Source organism: Pecten maximus, chromosome 1 (genome assembly GCF_902652985.1).
Source record: "Pecten maximus chromosome 1, xPecMax1.1, whole genome shotgun sequence".
NCBI lineage: Eukaryota > Metazoa > Mollusca > Bivalvia > Pectinida > Pectinidae > Pecten > Pecten maximus.
Window position 1 is genome coordinate 37305762 of NC_047015.1, and position 18870 is coordinate 37324631.

The 18870-nt window shown below is 36.3% G+C and overlaps 1 protein-coding gene across 1 annotated transcript; it reads left to right on the plus strand.

Annotated features, from left to right (window-relative positions):
- Nucleotides 1-9099: 9099 nt before the first annotated feature.
- LOC117327179 (lipopolysaccharide-induced tumor necrosis factor-alpha factor homolog) lies at nt 9100-18503 on the plus strand. Its single transcript, XM_033884068.1, has 6 exons — nt 9100-9166; nt 10947-11023; nt 13610-13684; nt 15789-15818; nt 16070-16268; nt 17923-18503. The coding sequence occupies exons 2-6, from the start codon at nt 10957-10959 to the stop codon at nt 18029-18031; spliced, it is 480 nt and encodes a 159-aa protein (XP_033739959.1). The 5' UTR covers nt 9100-9166; nt 10947-10956; the 3' UTR covers nt 18032-18503.
- The last annotated feature ends 367 nt before the right edge of the window (nt 18504-18870 follow it).

The following is an 18870-nucleotide window of genomic DNA, read 5'->3' on the forward strand; positions in this document are numbered from 1 at the left end:
ATACACCTGCTATAAGACTGTCTTTGTCGTAATGACGTACTGACAGGAACTATGTTTCTAAATCATAGCAGTCACATCACTATTCACTGTAGTGCTGATTGAGCTGCGTCCTCATCAACTGTAGTGTTGTGTGAGTTAATTCCCCCATTCACTGTAGTGTTGTGCGAGTAAATTCTCCCATTCACTGTAGTATTGTGTGAGTTACTTCCCCATTCACTGTAGTGTTGTGCGAGTTAATTCCCCCATTCACTGTAGTGTTGTGCGACTTATTTGCCAATTCACTGTAGTGTTGTGTGAGTTACTTCCCCATTCACTGTAGTGTTGTGTGAGTTACTTCCCCATTCACTGTAGTGTTGTGCGAGTTAATTCCCCCATTCACTGTAGTGGTGTGTGAGTTATTTCCCCATTCACTGTAGTGTTGTGTGAGTTACTTCCCCATTCACTGTAGTGTTGTGTGAGTTACTTCCCCATTCACTGTAGTGTTGTGTGAGTTACTTCCCCCATTCACTGTGTGTTGTGCGACTTACTTCCCCATTCACTGTAGTGTTGTGCGACTTATTTCCCCATTCACTGTAGTGTTGTGCGAGTTAATTCCCCCATTCACTGTAGTGTTGTGCGACTTATTCCCCCATTCACTGTAGTGTTGTGCGACTTATTCCCCCATTCACTGTAGTGTTGTGCGAGTTACTTCCCCATTCACTGTAGTGTTGTGCGACTTATTCCCCCATTCACTGTAGTGTTGTGCGAGTTACTTCCCCATTCACTGTAGTGTTGTGCGACTTACTTCCCCATTCACTGTAGTGTTGTGGGAGTTACTTCCCCCATTCACTGTGTGTTGTGCGACTTATTTCCCCATTCACTGTAGTGTTGTGCGACTTATTTCCCCATTCACTGTAGTGTTGTGCGAGTAAATTCCCCATTCACTGTAGTGTTGTGCGAGTAAATTCCCCATTCACTGTAGTGTTGTGTGAGTTACTTCCCCATTCATTGTAGTGTTGTGTGACTTATTTCCCCATTCACTGTAGTGTTGTGTGACTTATTTCCCCATTCACTGTAGTGTTGTGTGACTTATTTCCCCATTCACTGTAGTGTTGTGTGACTTATTTCCCCATTCACTGTAGTGTTGTGTGACTTATTTCCCCATTCACTGTAGTGTTGTGTGACTTATATCCCCATTCAGTGTAGTATTGTGCGACTTACTTCCCCATTCACTGTAGTATTGTGCGAGTCAATTCCCCCATTCACTGTAGTGTTGTGTGAGTTATTTCCCCATTCACTGTAGTGTTGTGCGACTTATTTCCCCAATCACTGTAGTGTTGTGCGAGTTAATTCCCCATTCACTGTAGTGTTGTGCGACTTATTTCCCCATTCACTGTAGTGTTGTGAGACTTATTTCCCCATTCACTGTAGTGTTGTGAGACTTATTTCCCCATTCACTGTAGTGTTGTGAGACTTATTTCCCCATTCACTGTAGTGTTGTGAGACTTATTTCCCCATTCACTGTAGTGTTGTGTGAGTTACTTCCCCATTCACTGTAGTGTTGTGCGACTTATTTCCCCAATCACTGTAGTGTTGTGCGAGTTAATTCCCCATTCACTGTAGTGTTGTGCGACTTATTTCCCCATTCACTGTAGTGTTGTGAGACTTATTTCCCCATTCACTGTAGTGTTGTGTGAGTTACTTCCCCATTCACTGTAGTGTTGTGCGACTTATTTCCCCAATCACTGTAGTGTTGTGCGAGTTAATTCCCCATTCACTGTAGTGTTGTGCGACTTATTTCCCCATTCACTGTAGTGTTGTGAGACTTATTTCCCCATTCACTGTAGTGGTGTGTGAGTTACTTCCCCATTCACTGTAGTATTGTGGGAGTTACTTCCCCCATTCACTGTGTGTTGTGCGACTTATTTCCCCATTCACTGTAGTATTGTGGGAGTTACTTCCCCCATTCACTGTGTGTTGTGCGACTTATTTCCCCATTCACTGTAGTGTTGTGTGAGTTACTTCCCCATTCACTGTAGTGTTGTGTGAGTTACTTCCCCATTCACTGTGTGTTGTGCGACTTATTTCCCCATTCACTGTAGTGTTGTGCGACTTATTTCCCCCATTCACTGTAGTATTGTGCGAGTTACTTCCCCATTCACTGTGTGTTGTGCGAGTTATATCCCCATTCACTGTAGTGTTGTGCGACTTACTTCCCCATTCACTGTAGTGTTGTGTGAGTTACTTCCCCATTCACTGTAGTGTTGTGTGAGTTACTTCCCCATTCACTGTAGTGTTGTGTGCGTTAATTCCCCCATTCACTGTAGTGTTGTGTGAGTTAATTCCCCATTCACTGTAGTGTTGTGAGACTTATTTCCCCAATCACTGTACATTGTGCGACTTATTTCCCCATTCACTGTAGTGTTGTGCGAGTTAATTCCCCCATTCACTGTAGTGTTGTGAGACTTATTTCCCCAATCACTGTACATTGTGCGACTTATTTCCCCATTCACTGTAGTGTTGTGCGAGTTAATTCCCCCATTCACTGTAGTGTTGTGTGAGTTACTTCCCCATTCACTGTAGTGTTGTGCGACTTATTCCCCCATTCACTGTAGTGTTGTGCGAGTTACTTCCCAATTCACTGTAGTGTTGTGCGACTTATTTCCCCATTCACTGTAGTGTTGTGTGAGTTACTTCCCCATTCACTGTAGTGTTGTGCGACTTATTTCCCCAATCTACTGTAGTGTTGTGTGAGTTACTTCCCCATTCACTGTAGTGTTACGCGTACGAAACATTATTATTTTGAGTGACCCCTGAACATGAATACTACCGTCAGGAGGAGATGCCAGTAGAGTCGGAGATATCATTCCCACAGGGACTTGAGAATTAGTTACCGTCTACATGTATTTCGACCTCTCCAAGTCCAAAATACATGTAGACTGTAACGAATTCTCACGTCACTGTGATCATGCCCGGGACCCGTGTTCACTTGTAAGCCTCTAATTTGCTTATATGTCACTACCTGATGAACACATACAAAAGTACTTACCCCGCCTCGACCTTCTACTGAACTCGGATTAACTTATATTCTGTCAGCCCATCATGATCAGTTGTCCACACTGTCATTGTTATTGCACGTGCATGTCTGTGTTCCGCATGATTGAATCTGACGACGGCTTTTCAATTGTTATACACTGTACAAAAGAGCTGCGTTTGGAGTGTAGTTGTGGGGTTGGTTTTTTTGTAGTTGTGGGGTTTTTTTTGTTTTTTTTTTTATCATATTGAATTCACTAACCTGCTCATTACATCATTTTTACAACAATAAATGGTACAATCCAAAACGAAAAGGTCGCAAACAGAAATCAGTTCAAATATACCGCCATCTCCTTACAAGGAAATCGAAATATTGATGCGATTTCCGGCGATATTTCAAGAGATAAATAGATTCTGAGTTGTATACCTCGGTGAGCCAGGTCAAACATTCTGAAATTCAATCATTACACATGGTAAGAGGCTCTTATTTCAGAAGAATTACAAAAGAAACTTATTAAAAGATCTCTCGATAATATATTTTTAACTGAGTACATCAGTAGCTGCATCCATATATTGTCACCAATACCATATTTGGATCAGCATCCTCGCGAAAGTTCTCCGAGAATGTCATGACTGATCACTATGACAACTCCGTGTAGTTTAACTTTTGAATATGTGAATTAAAGGTTTTCAGATGTGACGGTAGGCTAATAAATTACTAATATGCATTTGAAATGTTTAATTATACCCAATAGTAAAGCAAAGCTACACGATAATCCTATAGTATAAGACTTCGAAGGTTCATATCGTGATTTTTAACGTTTATTATCGGATATTTACATTCTTGTTATTTATTGGACTTCAAAGACTTCGAGGTTCGACAAATAACAAAAACGTAAATATCCGATAATAAACGTTTTATACTAAAGGACTAAGCTACGCGACATCTGCTAATTGTAGACACTTTCCAGCGTACGTCCATCGTCTCGCAAAACTATTATCAATTGAAGGGAATCACATCTCTGCACGTCCATCTGTCAGAACGTATACATCGCAGCTAATTAAGTGCGTCACACCAATCAGCGTAGTCAATCACGTATTTAATTAATTAATGTTTGTATCCCGCAAAGTGTATCCCGTTTTAGTGTGGACATCTCGGAATTAAACCTAGCTGCTTTATCCTTTTTTTCAAAATTGGGGAAGGAAGCCTGAAAAACATACTGGACGTATTATGATAGCTACTAGGAACTAGGATGAAGCATCCTGTCCTTTACTGACACGTGACCTCCTGAATCCTCGTTAAACATTCATGGTTATCACAGCCCTACATGATTTTGAAAAGATAGAGTAAGAGGAGAGATCTCAGTGTACAGATCCAATAAATTTATAACTAAAACTTGAACTTATCTTAACATGGATGGCGTTGAAAGTGTTTGGATTGAAATTTCGTTTTAAAAGTCAAATATTCTGTTTGGAATATTTTACAGACCTTCAAATTCAAAGGTCCAAAATGATAAAATTGAGCAATTAATTGACCGAGCTTTTAACACAAGAGTTTTCTGATATCGTTATAACAGAAGATTTTAACGCAAACCTATTTCAAAATAATTTAAAAGGGACCACCAGGGCACAATGTTCCCATTTAAACAAGATACAAAATATACTTCCTCTCTGCTAGGTCATTCTTGTAATTAACCCTTCAATATCAAATCGAGCAGTTCTTGGTGAATCGTTCCTATATTAAAAATTATTTCTAAAATATAATTTAATTTATCATATGAAGACCGCCTTATTAATTGTATGGCTAATTTGATATGCATTTATAAAATTCCTTTTTCTAGTATGCACATGAATTATACGACTACATGCAGTATTTCTCTTCATTGCTTTGTGCAGTGTACCAAGTTACCTCCCATAATCTTGGAGTTATCCCCCTTTGCACAGTATATCCGGTAGGCATATTTGGAAAAGCTATTGAGAAAGGCAAATCCCCTCCCTCCCCATTTTCACACCTTTTCTGCTTTGGGCTATTCTGTTTTATATTGCAGGCACGTTCTCCAATTCGTCAAGACTTCGACCACGACATGCAGAGGTGCTGGCGGTATTTTTCTGGTAGACAACAGATTGCTCTGCTTTTTTGGAAAGTCTATATCATTTTGCATCACATTATAGTATCATCTTTTGAGTCTGGAGGAATATCTGTTCCCAGTTTCCTCCAACTCTTTAGCTGTCACGTGGTTGAAGTTTTTGGCCATCATTCGCCATTTACTTGTAAGTTTAGGAACAATTAAAAGACATAAGTAGTAAAGAAATTGTTATCTTTGTTCTTTGTTCAGAGTGTCTTCTATCTGATAAACAATAGTATCAGCCATTAATGTCTCACTGCCCAGTATTAGGAACGGTTGATTTTACCACGACTACAGCTAAATCTTTCTATCGTAATTAAGGTATGACTGGACAAGCACACTGGTTTTAGAAGTATGATACGATGGTAACGAATACGAACTGGTCATTTCTCTATAGCGTGTCAAACGTTACAATATTCAATAATTGTAAATATATGTGCAACAATATATGTATATATGCATTAAAGAATATTTATGTGCAATAATTGTAATTGTAATTATTATTTTTCTTGATTTTTTGCCACTTCTGATTGGCTGAAAAGAGGTCACGCGACCACCTATAAAAAGCTATATTGACCGCTGTCTCCGGAAAAAGTTTATAAAAAAACTATATTGACTCGTTAGTGTATGAAAATCTTATATATGCATGTGACTCTTTGTTTGTCTGTCTTTGTAACTTATTTAATGCATTTGCAAAATTTGAATATGTTCCCGTTTCTCTCAAGCATGGTTTGATTTGCACGTTATATAAGGGGCATAATAAACCAAAACGAGATCCTAATAGTTATAGAGCAATCTCACTTTTACCGGTTATATTAAAGGTTTACGAGAAGCTACTTTTAGCAAGATTAGAGTCTTCCAATCTGTTTCATGTTAATCCTTTACAACATGGATTTCAAAAACAAGTTAGTAGTACAATGACCTCATACATCGTGCAAGAAACTATTGCGTATTTCTAACAACTTAGGTAAAACTCGAGCAAAGCAGTTCCAGCAGTATTCTGTGATATCAGCAAGGCTTTCTGTCGTGTCTGGCTTGGTGGACTTCTTTTCAAACTTTAAAAACTTGGAATATGTGGAAGGTCATTAGCTCGGTTTGAAGATAATCCTCTTGGCAGAATACGGTGTGATTGCAGCTCTAATTGTGCACCTATTTCTGCCGGGGACCCCAAGGCTCCATCATTGGGCCCTACTCTTCTTGCTGTACATTAATGATATTGCCTCTCTCAAAATACACTATAATCCAGAATCGTTCCATTCCTGGCATTTATCAACAGGCTGGCAGAAGACAATCGTCAGATGCAAGTCTATTTATCAATAGGCTGGCAGAAGACAACCATCAGATACGAGTCTATTTATCAATAGGCTGGCAGAAGACAATCATCATATATAAGTCTATTTATCAACAGGCTGGCAGAAGACAACCATCATATATGAGTCTATTTATCAATAGGCTGGCAGAAGACAATCATCATATACGAGTCTATTTATCAATAGGCTGGCAGAAGACAACCATCATATATGAGTCTATTTATCAACAGGCTGGCAGATGACAATCATCATATATGAGTCTATTGATCAATAGGCTGGCAGATGACAATCATCATATATGAGTCTATTGATCAATAGGCTGGCAGACGACAATCATCATATATGAGTCTATTGATCAATAGGCTGGCAGATGACAATCATCATATATGAGTCTATTGATCAATAGGCTGGCAGACGACAATCGTCAGATACAAGTCTATTTATCAATAGGCTGGCAGAAGACAACCATCAGATACGAGTCTATTTATCAATAGGCTGGCAGAAGACAATCATCATATATGAGTATTTATCAACAGGCTGGCAGAAGACAACCATCATATATGAGTCTATTTATCAATAGGCTGGCAGAAGACAATCATCATATATGAGTCTATTTATCAATAGGCTGGCAGAAGACAACCATCATATATGAGTCTATTTATCAACAGGCTGGCAGATGACAATCATCATATAGGAGTCTATTGATCAATAGGCTGGCAGATGACAATCATCATATATGAGTCTATTGATCAATAGGCTGGCAGAAGACAATCATCATATAGGAGTCTATTGATCAATAGGCTGGCAGATGACAATCATCATATATGAGTCTATTTATCAATAGGCTGGCAGAAGACAACCATCAGATACGAGTCTATTTATCAACAGGCTGGCAGAAGACAATCATCAGATACGAGCCTAAATGACCCACTTCTATATCGAAGAATAACCTTCATATTGTATTACGGCAAGACCAAACAGCTCTGGAAAAGTGGAAATCCAATGGCAGATTTCATTTAAATCCAAATTAATGTGAAGTAATGTATTTCATGAACAAGAATAAACCAGTACTTACCAACACCAACTTCATGGCCATGGCTGAGAGAAGGAACAGGGCAATAATCACCTGGTCATTAGCATCAGAAAGGACATAAAGTTGACAATCCATGTAAACAAGCATACTTGATGTTGCTTAAGCTATAGATGTCCCATAACAAAGAACTTAACATATATATTGTAGTCCTTTATAATTTTGGGAAGTTTTATCAAACTCTCTCAAGGAATGAAGCCGCTAGAGGGCTGACAAGGATTTCCTAAAAACAAATTTAAAAAAATGATTACAGGTACTCCTTTTACCAAACTACTACCGGAGAGTTGAATGACAACTACAGGTATTCCTTTTATCAAAATACTACTAGCCAGTTGAATGACATATACAGGTATGCCTTTTACCAAAATACTATCAAACAGTTGACAACTACGGGTATTCCTTTTATCAAAATACTACTAGCCAGTTGAATGACATATACAGGTATGCCTTTTACCAAAATACTATCAAACAGTTGACAACTACGGGTATTCCTTTTATCAAAATACTACTAGCCAGTTGAATGACAACTACAGGTATTCCTTTTATCAAAATACTACTAGCCAGTTGAATGACATATACAGGTATGCCTTTTACCAAAATACTATCAAACAGTTGACAACTACGGGTATTTCTTTTATCAAAATACTACTAGCCAGTTGAATGACAACTACGGGTATTTCTTTTATCAAAATACTACCGGACAGTGAAGGCATATATAGGTATTCCTTTTACATTACTATCGGACAGTGAATGGAACCTCCTACAGCCATAACAGCATAGCCATCCATTGACTGTTTCAAGGCCAGACTGGAAAGGTGGATATTTTCCAATAAAGTCACAATCCCCTTATTAATTTTAGATGACATTATATCGAGAGGGTTTTAGCTGTCCACCAACATGAATTTAAGTTTCTTAGTACTGGAAATTATATCATTTATTGAAGAGTTTTCTTATCATTAAACCGAAAATGAAAACATCTTAATCGTTTCATCAACAGTTGACCCGAGAGGATCGATATACCATCTTTAATTTTCTACCTTAACAATGAAATAAGACATAAGTATAACATACAATAATGTATCTATACATACAGTGTATATACATGTACAGATCCCTCTACGTCACCATCAAAGGTGTCAATCATAAAAGAATATCAATATTTATGAATTTGGCACATAAACAGAAATTTATGTATGCATCCATTGTTATGTGTATTTATTAATTTTGTTTTATGTGTATATATATCCATATTAACACTTATGTCAAACTCTCATAGCAATATGCAAAGAATATTATATTATATTTTCTGTCATACAATCCCACCCTTTATCCAGTCTAAATATTTTTCTGCCTTGTCAAACAATTCTTGGCAGTTGTTTTTTTTTTTTTTTTTTTCTTCTGAACTCCCAACGTGGAAAGTCTTAAAAAGTGTCAGAAAAAAAGAAAAAAAAACGTTTCCTTAAACGTGAGTGGAATAGCCATAAAAAAACTAGCGCGATTTTCTAGGCACAGTAACTATAGCGCCTAACACCTCACCTTACAACAACTGACGTAGGTAGCCAGGTACCTTGAGATCTGATTTGCCGCAGACACAACCAACGATTCGCCTGTCGGTGCCACCTCAACAGGTAAGATTATTGTTTAATACCTTACATATACAAACTTATTAAAAATATAACAGTACTGAAAACATCATTGTTTATCAATTGTTTTATGGTATTCAATAGATTATCTAGAAACATTTATATTAAACTAGAAACATGTAGTTATATTTATAGTATGCTTATATTTCTGTGTAGTTCGTTAACAAGGAAACGGATGATTGTAAATTATTTATCGACTTCGATTTAGTAGAGTGAGCTATAGGTGATCTCAGGACGCTGGGGGCTACTGTGTAGGGATGCAGGCAGAATGCCAATCATCCTCACTAAATCATCTACCCTACCAAAGTGACTATATAACACCGAGATCAACCAGGGAAAACTCTTTGATATAGACTAATTACAAATGAATTATCAAAAACATTCCGCTTAATATTTAAGCAATGAATAGTGGTTTTAATGTTGTTATAGTCGATATGGCAGCAAGATGTATGGTGAGCAAATTTGCATGGGAACCCGTTAGGGTTTCCATGCTACATTTGCCCACCATATATCTTGCTGCCATATCGACTATAACACCATTAAAACCACTGTTCAATACTTATATTTACATTGCCTTACCATTTCGTCAACTTTAAAAAAAAAACTAAATTAACACAAAATAATCCCGCCTTTTTTAATGTCACACGACCAACTGGGTGTTATAGCCTGTGAGGCACTGGGTGTTATAGGCGTATGGTGGCAACTGTCTCTTAGCATTGTGTCAATGGGGAAATGCGGAGCAAATGTAAATATACACGTGTGAAAAGCTCTTTTAAATCAGTATTTAGAAATTGATACATTATTTACCGTATAAATGAGTGTAAAACAACATGACATCGCTGATTCGTCTTAAGACTAACAGGTCAGGATATGGGACATAAAACGTTATATAAAGAAATGATACGATTTCTCTACAGTATATACCTGTATTGCTGGTATGCCAAAAATAGTCTTCGTATCTAAATTGAAGTTTAGTATTTATTTTATATCAAGCTGCAATTCTACATTATGTTTTTATCAAATATATTGTCCACATTTCGTTATTAAGATACCAAACACCATACACCGAATTATTTCTAGATAATTCTTGTTTGGGTTTGACATGGAGATGTTCACTCATACATACGGTACATGCTGTATATCTCCTGTGTAATGATAAAATGCATGTGAATGTAGTAATGTTACATTACATACTCCTGTAGGTATTCCTGATATATCAGACGTGGATTGGGAAGTTGAAGATAAGAATTGGTAAATTAGGGTTTATCTTCGAAATAATATTTCCCACAGGATAAGAGTCCAGTGGGATATAATATCTATGTGGCGCAACCTTGTTCTACATAATGTACTCTACATATTGTTTATACAATTCGCTTAAAGGTGTTTTAACCAACCGATGGAGTCTACCCACTCCAGCTCATTGGTTTATATGTTTGAACAATTGTTTGAAACTGATTCAGGCTTTCCGGTTAATTGTATCACCAAAAAGTCCTAGATAACAAAATATTTGTACAGTGTTCATTATTCGACATTAACTTTACATACAGCTAACGTTTTAAGATTTTCCTACCATTCCCGTTCGATTTATTCATATTCTTGACCCTCTCTTGACCTCCTAAATACTAGTAGGAAACACTTACACTTCCAATGTTATTAAATCAGCTTCATTAACTAATAAAAGTAATGCGATGATGGTTGCTTTTCATAATATTCTATACATTCATCGATTTATCGTTTTCAAAGTTTTACGTGTCAATTTGAACAGTTGGATTAGGATGTCGGACGACTTTTTGAAGGTTTCCGTTGAGGACACACCGGCACCTCCACCATACCCGTCAGCAGGTAATTGTTGATTCACTTTATAACTTCAGCGTATTGTCATTGCCTTTGTCTTTGGTGGCGACTCCTTCTTCACAAGCTAAGAATAGGTCTGTACACAACCCTTAGTATGTTTCCTCGGCAAAAAGCGAATAAATTGGCTTAACAAAGTGGATGCGTAAGATAGCTGCACCAATTAGTATTAGTAAAGGATAAAGTAAAACTAAGATCAAAACGAAAAGGACAAAACATTTGAGACATTACATAACAACCATAAACTGAGCTGTATGATGTATTAATCATTTTTCGGCAGAACCTTATTAAAGTCATTCTAAAGACGTGTTCAATCGTGTGTCATTTGTATATACTACCGTTAATGTAAGATCATTTTGCGTCACTTCTGATTCCCAACATCTCTAATGATTCCAAAAAGGTCACAACAACAGAGGTATGATAAGTTTTTATATTCATAATTTTGCATACACAAATAATGTCTCTATTACTTAATTAATATTCAAAATTCATATTCACTTGTGTTGCCTTTGTACAATATCCACCAGTAGGAAGTGCTTAATTATTTGGTTACTAATAAGATGCAACTAAATTTGAAATGTTATCTTTAATCATCCTTCTTAACAAATTTCTCCTTCCTAACGTCTCCATTGAGACTTCCTCTTTTAGTTAAGAGTTTTCCTTTGTGAGGAAGGGTTTGGGTGCTGTCCCTTGGTCGGGACATATCAAAGTCTATAAAAATGATAGCCGCCACTCCCGCTTAACGCTCGACAGGTCATGGAGTGTGAGGACTAGTTCGCCCATTGTCAGTATAATTTACTAGGTGTGATGTCATTCTGGCTCTCTTGCAGTATATTTCAGTGAGATAGCACTATAAAGCCAGCATCTGTTCTGCGCTCTCACAGGGAGATAAACACAAACATACCGCTGCCTCCTCCCAAAAACACACACACACACACACACATCACGAGCACGCATCTTGCACACAGGGGAGGTCATCTTTAAATGACCTTAGTGGTTGATAGCAAGTTAAACAATACAAAGCCAATTTATTCTAAATTTTCTGCAAACCAAAAATACTACATATTTAATTCCCCAATACATCTTTATTAACTTTGTATTCTTTCAAACGCCTAACAAACTCACCTCTTCCCTTTTGGTGTAAAGTAGCAAATATACAAAAATAAAGGGGGGGGGGGGGGGGGGGGTCAAACTGATAAGAATAGTATTCAGCAGCTCTGTATGTTCTTGTTACGTGATAATGACCACCTCGATGTTGAAGACACACCTGATCTATTGTGTTGGCAGGTGATCATGAAGATGTTCCTATAAATACAGTGGTAGGTGATGCTTTAGATGCCACATTACTGCCCATTACTGCCAAGTCGTTATCGATCTATGGTTGTTTCGGTATCATCATTCTACACCAGTTGCAAAGCAAAACATTTATTACAATCTCCAGAGTACGTGGTCGTCATGTTATATACATTGTATATATTTTTACTCAATTTCATTTTCACCACTTATCTTAAACACGCACAAATTATTTCTTCCCTTTCTATTGATTTGCATTGAGTCTAATTAGTGTAGTTTTAATTTTTAAAGAACTTGCCTGCATGATCGTCATAGTGACGAAACAACTTTCCGCCCACTATTCGGCGTTGGTGAGTACTCCACTGACTAACAAACCTTTTCTAGCTACATTTCTGCTGTCGAAAAAGTCTTGATATTGAATAGTAGTATGCCACGATACATTGAATGATGAAAGTTTCCAAAACTAGATCATGGTAAGATATCAAGGGTGGTATAGAGACAATCCATTGCCATGCTTTTCAACTACGTCTTGAAATTGATGTCCTATTTCTTCATTTTGTTCAATATTTATTTATGACATTATAGGGCGTAAGAATCGTACCTACTACACCCTATTTCTGTTGCTATTTCTATTTCTGAGTCTGTGAACGTGGTAGTTCCCACTCTTGCCTAGCACGCAGCATTTTCTTCCGTAGAATGTAACCGGGCTTTGTGTCCTGCTGTTTGTCTTCGGCAGTACGATTCCGTGAGGTAGCACTATAAATTTGGCATCAGTTCCGTGCTATCACAAGGAAAACAATACGAATATAGAGCAGCCTCCAAAAGTACACATTTTACCCGATCAGGCATCTAGCACACGAGAGAGGTCCCTAAATGACTGTAGCTGTTCATCTAAGGTTAAACAATACTAAACTAGACTAGCATAAAACCAGAAGAAATATATCCCCCTTATGAAAAAATTCCTTCACAGTGTTTTATGCCCGAGTTCAAATATTGATAAATTGGACGTGTGAAAACCACGGGCAAATGTGTGGAAATCACGGGGCGAACGTTGTGAAAATAACGGGCCAGGCGTTCAAAAATCACAGGCCAAACGTGTGAAAACCACGAGTCAAACGTGTGGAAATCCAAAAACATGTTTGAAGTAGAAGGGAAGCTCCATCTTCTCCTTTATTTAGTCAAGTTTATGCTAAGACGTCGACGCAAACAAAAAATAAAATGTACTATAATTTTGTACCAACACTAGCGCATACATCATTTAATCTTGTTTTTGTTTATTTCTAGAGAGCAGCAGCAACAACCAATACCCGAATGAGAGTGAACAAGGAGGGTACTCTCATGGAGCCCCGCCCCCTAAAAGTAAGTGATAATCAGCGCTTCACGTTTTATCGCGATATCTTAGACATACCATACCAGTAATACCATGGTTACAGTCTGTGTATCGTATCTTATGGAAATGAATTTGATATAAGCTCGTCCTTTTGCGTCATAGAATATACATTGGTATCACTTATCTAATAGGAAGTGTATGTGATATATTTACCTTTAGCAATTGAAATTATCACATGTTAAGGGTCATCAATATAGACGAATAATGTTGAATTTCAAACAAGAATAAATATCTAAAGATTTGCACCAAAATTGTCATGTACTAAGTAATATACCAAAATGTTTGTTTGGGACATATAGCTTCTTACAATCACCAATAATTTGCTGTAGATGCTATCAGTTTCTTTAGTACTTTATGTTAGATCTAATTCTAAGTCCAGCAAATAGCCAAACCTGAAAAATAGGCATGCTGTTATGCTCACAAGTGTCTATAGCACAGGGTAGGAGGATTTATTTGACCGGATTTTACTTTATGTATGTATAAACGCTTATTTTGTTTTGACATTGAAATGTAAATGGCGGTTGTGAGTAATATTACACAAATAAGACATATTGAACGGCATTTCAATCAATAAAAATGCTCCTATATCATACTTTTAAGACATCTGATCATACGAAGAAGCACCCTTTTAAGTTAAATTGTTAAACTAGTAAGTTTGTGGGTTTTTTTTCGGAAATAGGCATATTTTACCCCAAACTCAACGGTTGCACATTTTTTTCTAACATCAGTCTTCTTGCCATTTCTATAATTCTTTATATTGTCTAATAAGAGCATTTTTTATGCTTGAAATACCTCCGTATATGCCATATTTGTGTGATACCATTCACGACCACCATTTGCATTTCAAGGTCAAAATAAATCTTTTATAAGATATCTTATAAACTTTTCTTTATAAGATCTCTTATATAATATATATAAATTATATCTTTTATAAGATATCTTATACACTTTTCTTTATGAGATATCTTATAAAGTATGTAAGATATATCATAAAAGATATAATATATCTTATATAATATATATAAATTATATCTTTTATAAGATATCTTATAAACTTTTCTTTATGAGATATCTTATAAAGTATATAAGATATATCATAAAAGATATAATATATCTTATATTATATCTAAGATATCTTATAAATAAAAGTTTATAAGATATCTTATAAAGAGCGAAACTCTCGTGAGACCGGCAAAACCTAAAAGTTCGAGAATGACTGCTCCCTCTGTAAGCTAACTTTCGTTTTGTTTGAGGCACGCGGAACATACAAAATCAACCCTCTCTCGCGACCACGATCGGCTAGGTACGGAGCAGATGTCGTGTTCGAGCAAACATGAATATATGGCAATTATAAATCTGTTTTAAACCATCTTATGTAGTTTCAGCTTCATCTCGGCTCCTTCATCGAGTGGAGGAGAGTTCATTATCTCAAATTCAAATCTCGTTCTTCGAATTATATAAGATATCTTATATAATTTCCTTTATAAGATATTTAATATCATATATAAGATATCTCATATAATATACAAGATATCTTATAAAATATATAAGATATCTTATTCAATTTTCTTTACAGCATATCTTATATCTTTTATGAGATATCTTCTTTATTATATAAGATATCATATCTTTTATGAGATTTCTTATATATTATATATAAGATATCATATAAAGAAAAGTATATAAAATATTTCATATATTATATCAGATATCTTATGAAGCATATACAAATGTAAGATATCTTATAAAGTTTATAAGATATCCTATATCATTATATATAAGATATCTTATATAATTTGGTAAAATCCTTTATCAACATCGCTCCGTGAATAAATGACAACTTGGCTTGCCGTACGAGAAATTAAATTCAAATCAAAGTCCTTTAAAGTATTATTGAATGAGTTTCCATGATATAAAACATGATATCATCTTTAATTACGTTGTCTATAGTACAAGTGTATATATCCAGACTTTACTTCCTGTTCGGTGTTGAAGAAGTAAGGTTTCATGTCTCGTAGTATATAGATTGATAATAATTCATTTTGAATGTAATTTCATTTTTTTAAATTTCAGGTAGGCCCCCAGATCAAGGATATGGACCAAGTGAGTATATTGCATGTTATGGGTGTCCACTTTCTGCTACTTATTTGATTTGGAATTCTGCTGGTGTACTATTCGGATTTTTATGCAAACTATAAAGAATTGTGCAACTTACTATAACAAAACAAACGTCCACACGGTCAGTGCAAATACATATATACATGTATATATGTACCACCGGTGTGATGCAGGATTCTTGTTACCGTCTACTGGTCTGTGATGAAACCGTTTTATTTGATGTAATTTCCTTGCAGCAAATCCTGCTTATGGACCTCAAAGTGGGGGAACCACTGTCATCATCAACCAACCAAGGTTCGTACCGCCGAAGGACGCATTCAATGAGGAACCAATCAGAATGAAATGTGATGCTTGTCACCAGGAAATACTCACCTCTATTCATTACGAGACAGGAATGATGGTCTACCTTATATCTATTGTCTGCTGTGTGTTGGGGTAAATATTATGTTCTATTATTTTTATTACATAATGTGTTTGATTTTCCTTAACTGTAAACATAACCTATATTTGAACTATTGCACGGCTAAAATGACTATCGCACGGTCACGTGGGAACTATTGAACACCTGTGACAGTCATGGTAACTTGTAGACTTACAGAAAAGTCGAGATGTCAGTGACTCTAATGTGTTTTGGTGATTATGTGATAAAACAAGTATATCATGGGTGTCTATGCAATAGTATACAAAATATAGCATGGGTGTATATGTAAAAGCCTTCGGCCTCGTGCAATAGAACAGCGGTCGATTACCAGTACCAAGGGTCAAGTATTCTGAACCATTGCACAGACACCCATGATATACTTGTTCTATTGCATAATCACTAAAACCTACTTAGAATTACTTTAGTGTAGGCTTAATTAGAAGTCCGCTGGCATTGTTGACATCTTAGTGACTTGAATGGGTAGGACTTAATTCTGAAACGTCACATGTGTTCAATAGTTCGCATGTGACCGTGGAGTAGTCAATTTAGCCGTGCAATAGTTCATAATATACCTTATTCGTATAGTTAAGGAAAATCAACAAACGCATTATGTAATAATCCAGAATATTTGACCATCGGTACTGGTAATCGACCGATGTTCTATTGCAGGAGGCCAACATGTATAATGTAAATCTACAAGACAAGAGTCGGGAACAAATCGTAGCACGAATATTGCCCATTTATCATTGTCACCTGACCAAAAAATGTATCATTGTCCTCTCATATGATATTGAATTTAATAATGTACAGGATGGTAGCTCACCAATGACATGAGGGCAAAAACTGAAAACAAGTATTACTATTATCGTTGTACACATTGAAATCTCTTTACAACTCAAACATTTTCACTTCTCAGTGTATATTGAATATATTCCGGTTGTAAGCCCTGACTACATGTGATTGTATCCTCTGCATAATGTTTGTTTTACTCATCGATACATACATCTTACATTCAATTATCGTCTAGAAATTAAGCTAAATATTATGATAGCAGTACATCGTAAACTGATATTCATATATTCCGCCTCAATGATATGTTGATACTAGTTAATAAAGTATCATTTATATCAGATAATGTCAAATGTTAATAAAGTACGAATATTCTCATCCGATCTTCTATTTTCTCAAATATTCAAAAGGAAATGTTAATTTAGTTTTATTTGCCTTGAAACGAATTATTAGTATTTACAATTACGCATATTTAAGCTTCTTTATTTTCATTTTTCCTATGGTAAATTTTTTGGGCGTGCCAATCAATGTCATGATCGCAATATGTGTTTAAATCAATAGTTTGCTTAATTCTGTGAATGCGCTTTGGTGTTGTTTTTTTGTTTAGACTCGCGATCAAGGTATAGTACCTGTTGGGATTTTTTTGTTTTTGCGGAGGTGCTCTTGTCCTGGTATGGAGGCATTTAACTGTAGAAAACTGGTGCTTTTGGAAAACGCTCTGACGATTTTTACATTGCTGTGCGTGTAAGGTCTTTACGCAGGGACTCGTCAGAGTATTCTTGAAGTGGACTATTTGCCACGTCCACCGATTCTTGTGACGTAAGACAAAGATAATTTAAACAATGTTTTTGAATGTTTATAATTTTCTGTTTTTACTAGATTAGTGGCGGGATGCTGTTTGATACCGTTCTGTGTGAACATCTTCAAGGACGTCATTCACTCCTGTCCAAACTGTCGACACCAACTTGGCGTGATGAGACGAATGTAGCGCGGACAACGAAATGTCCATTGCTGTTGATCAAATCATCTGTGACCTTCGAAGGGGAGACCACTCCCGAGTATTTGTTTTAGAGACATGTACGCGTGTTGTACAGTGATATTAGTTGGTGGTATTAACACTATGTTTGGACAAAGAGTTCGTCGTGAAATGTAGATTCTTCAAATAAGAGTTGTTGAGTCCTCGTTAGGGGTGGTATAAGTAACTGACATTAATATACTTCCTAACACCATATACACCACGAATAATTTAAATTTCACAAAGCACATAATTATCCTCTGTACCACAACCAAGTATTAACGACAAATTAAAACTAAAAACCACCACTCCCCTGACACAGAAAAGACTGAAAGACTGAAAAAATGGCTGGTATATCTATTATTATATTATATATTATCACATATCTCCTGTTCGAAACCTGATAAATTAACGTAGCCGCCGTATTAAAATGTTTTGTTGTTGATTTCGTATTTGTTGTTGTGGATTTTGTTGTAATCGTTTAGTGTAAACGCAACACGGTTTCCTCCATTTGTAATGACCTCATTATAAACCGATATGGACTACATTTGAGATGAAGCTAAATTTTAATGACGTATGTCACAATACCGCTGCTCAGAACAGTGGGTTTTCAGTGACACAATTTACAATTATGGCTTACAGACAGGGAATGTAGCCGACATTTACGCTGATGAAATAGGTTAATGAATTTGTATTTTGTTCATTGTCTTACCAATTAACAGATATAGAGCGAGCATTTTATGATTTAAGATATCTTTTCATTTACTAACAATGCCAAGCTCAAGAGTTAAGGTTTTAGCATTGAAGATACT

Excerpts from the sequence above, each read along its gene's own strand:
- LOC117327179 (XM_033884068.1), top strand. The coding sequence starts at position 10,957 with ATGTCGGACGACTTTTTGAAGGTTTCCGTTGAGGACACACCGGCACCT. Across the intron at positions 13,685-15,788 it reads TGGAGCCCCGCCCCCTAAAA|GTAGGCCCCCAGATCAAGGA; the intron begins GTAAGTGATAAT and ends TTTAAATTTCAG. Across the intron at positions 15,819-16,069 it reads AGATCAAGGATATGGACCAA|CAAATCCTGCTTATGGACCT; the intron begins GTGAGTATATTG and ends ATTTCCTTGCAG.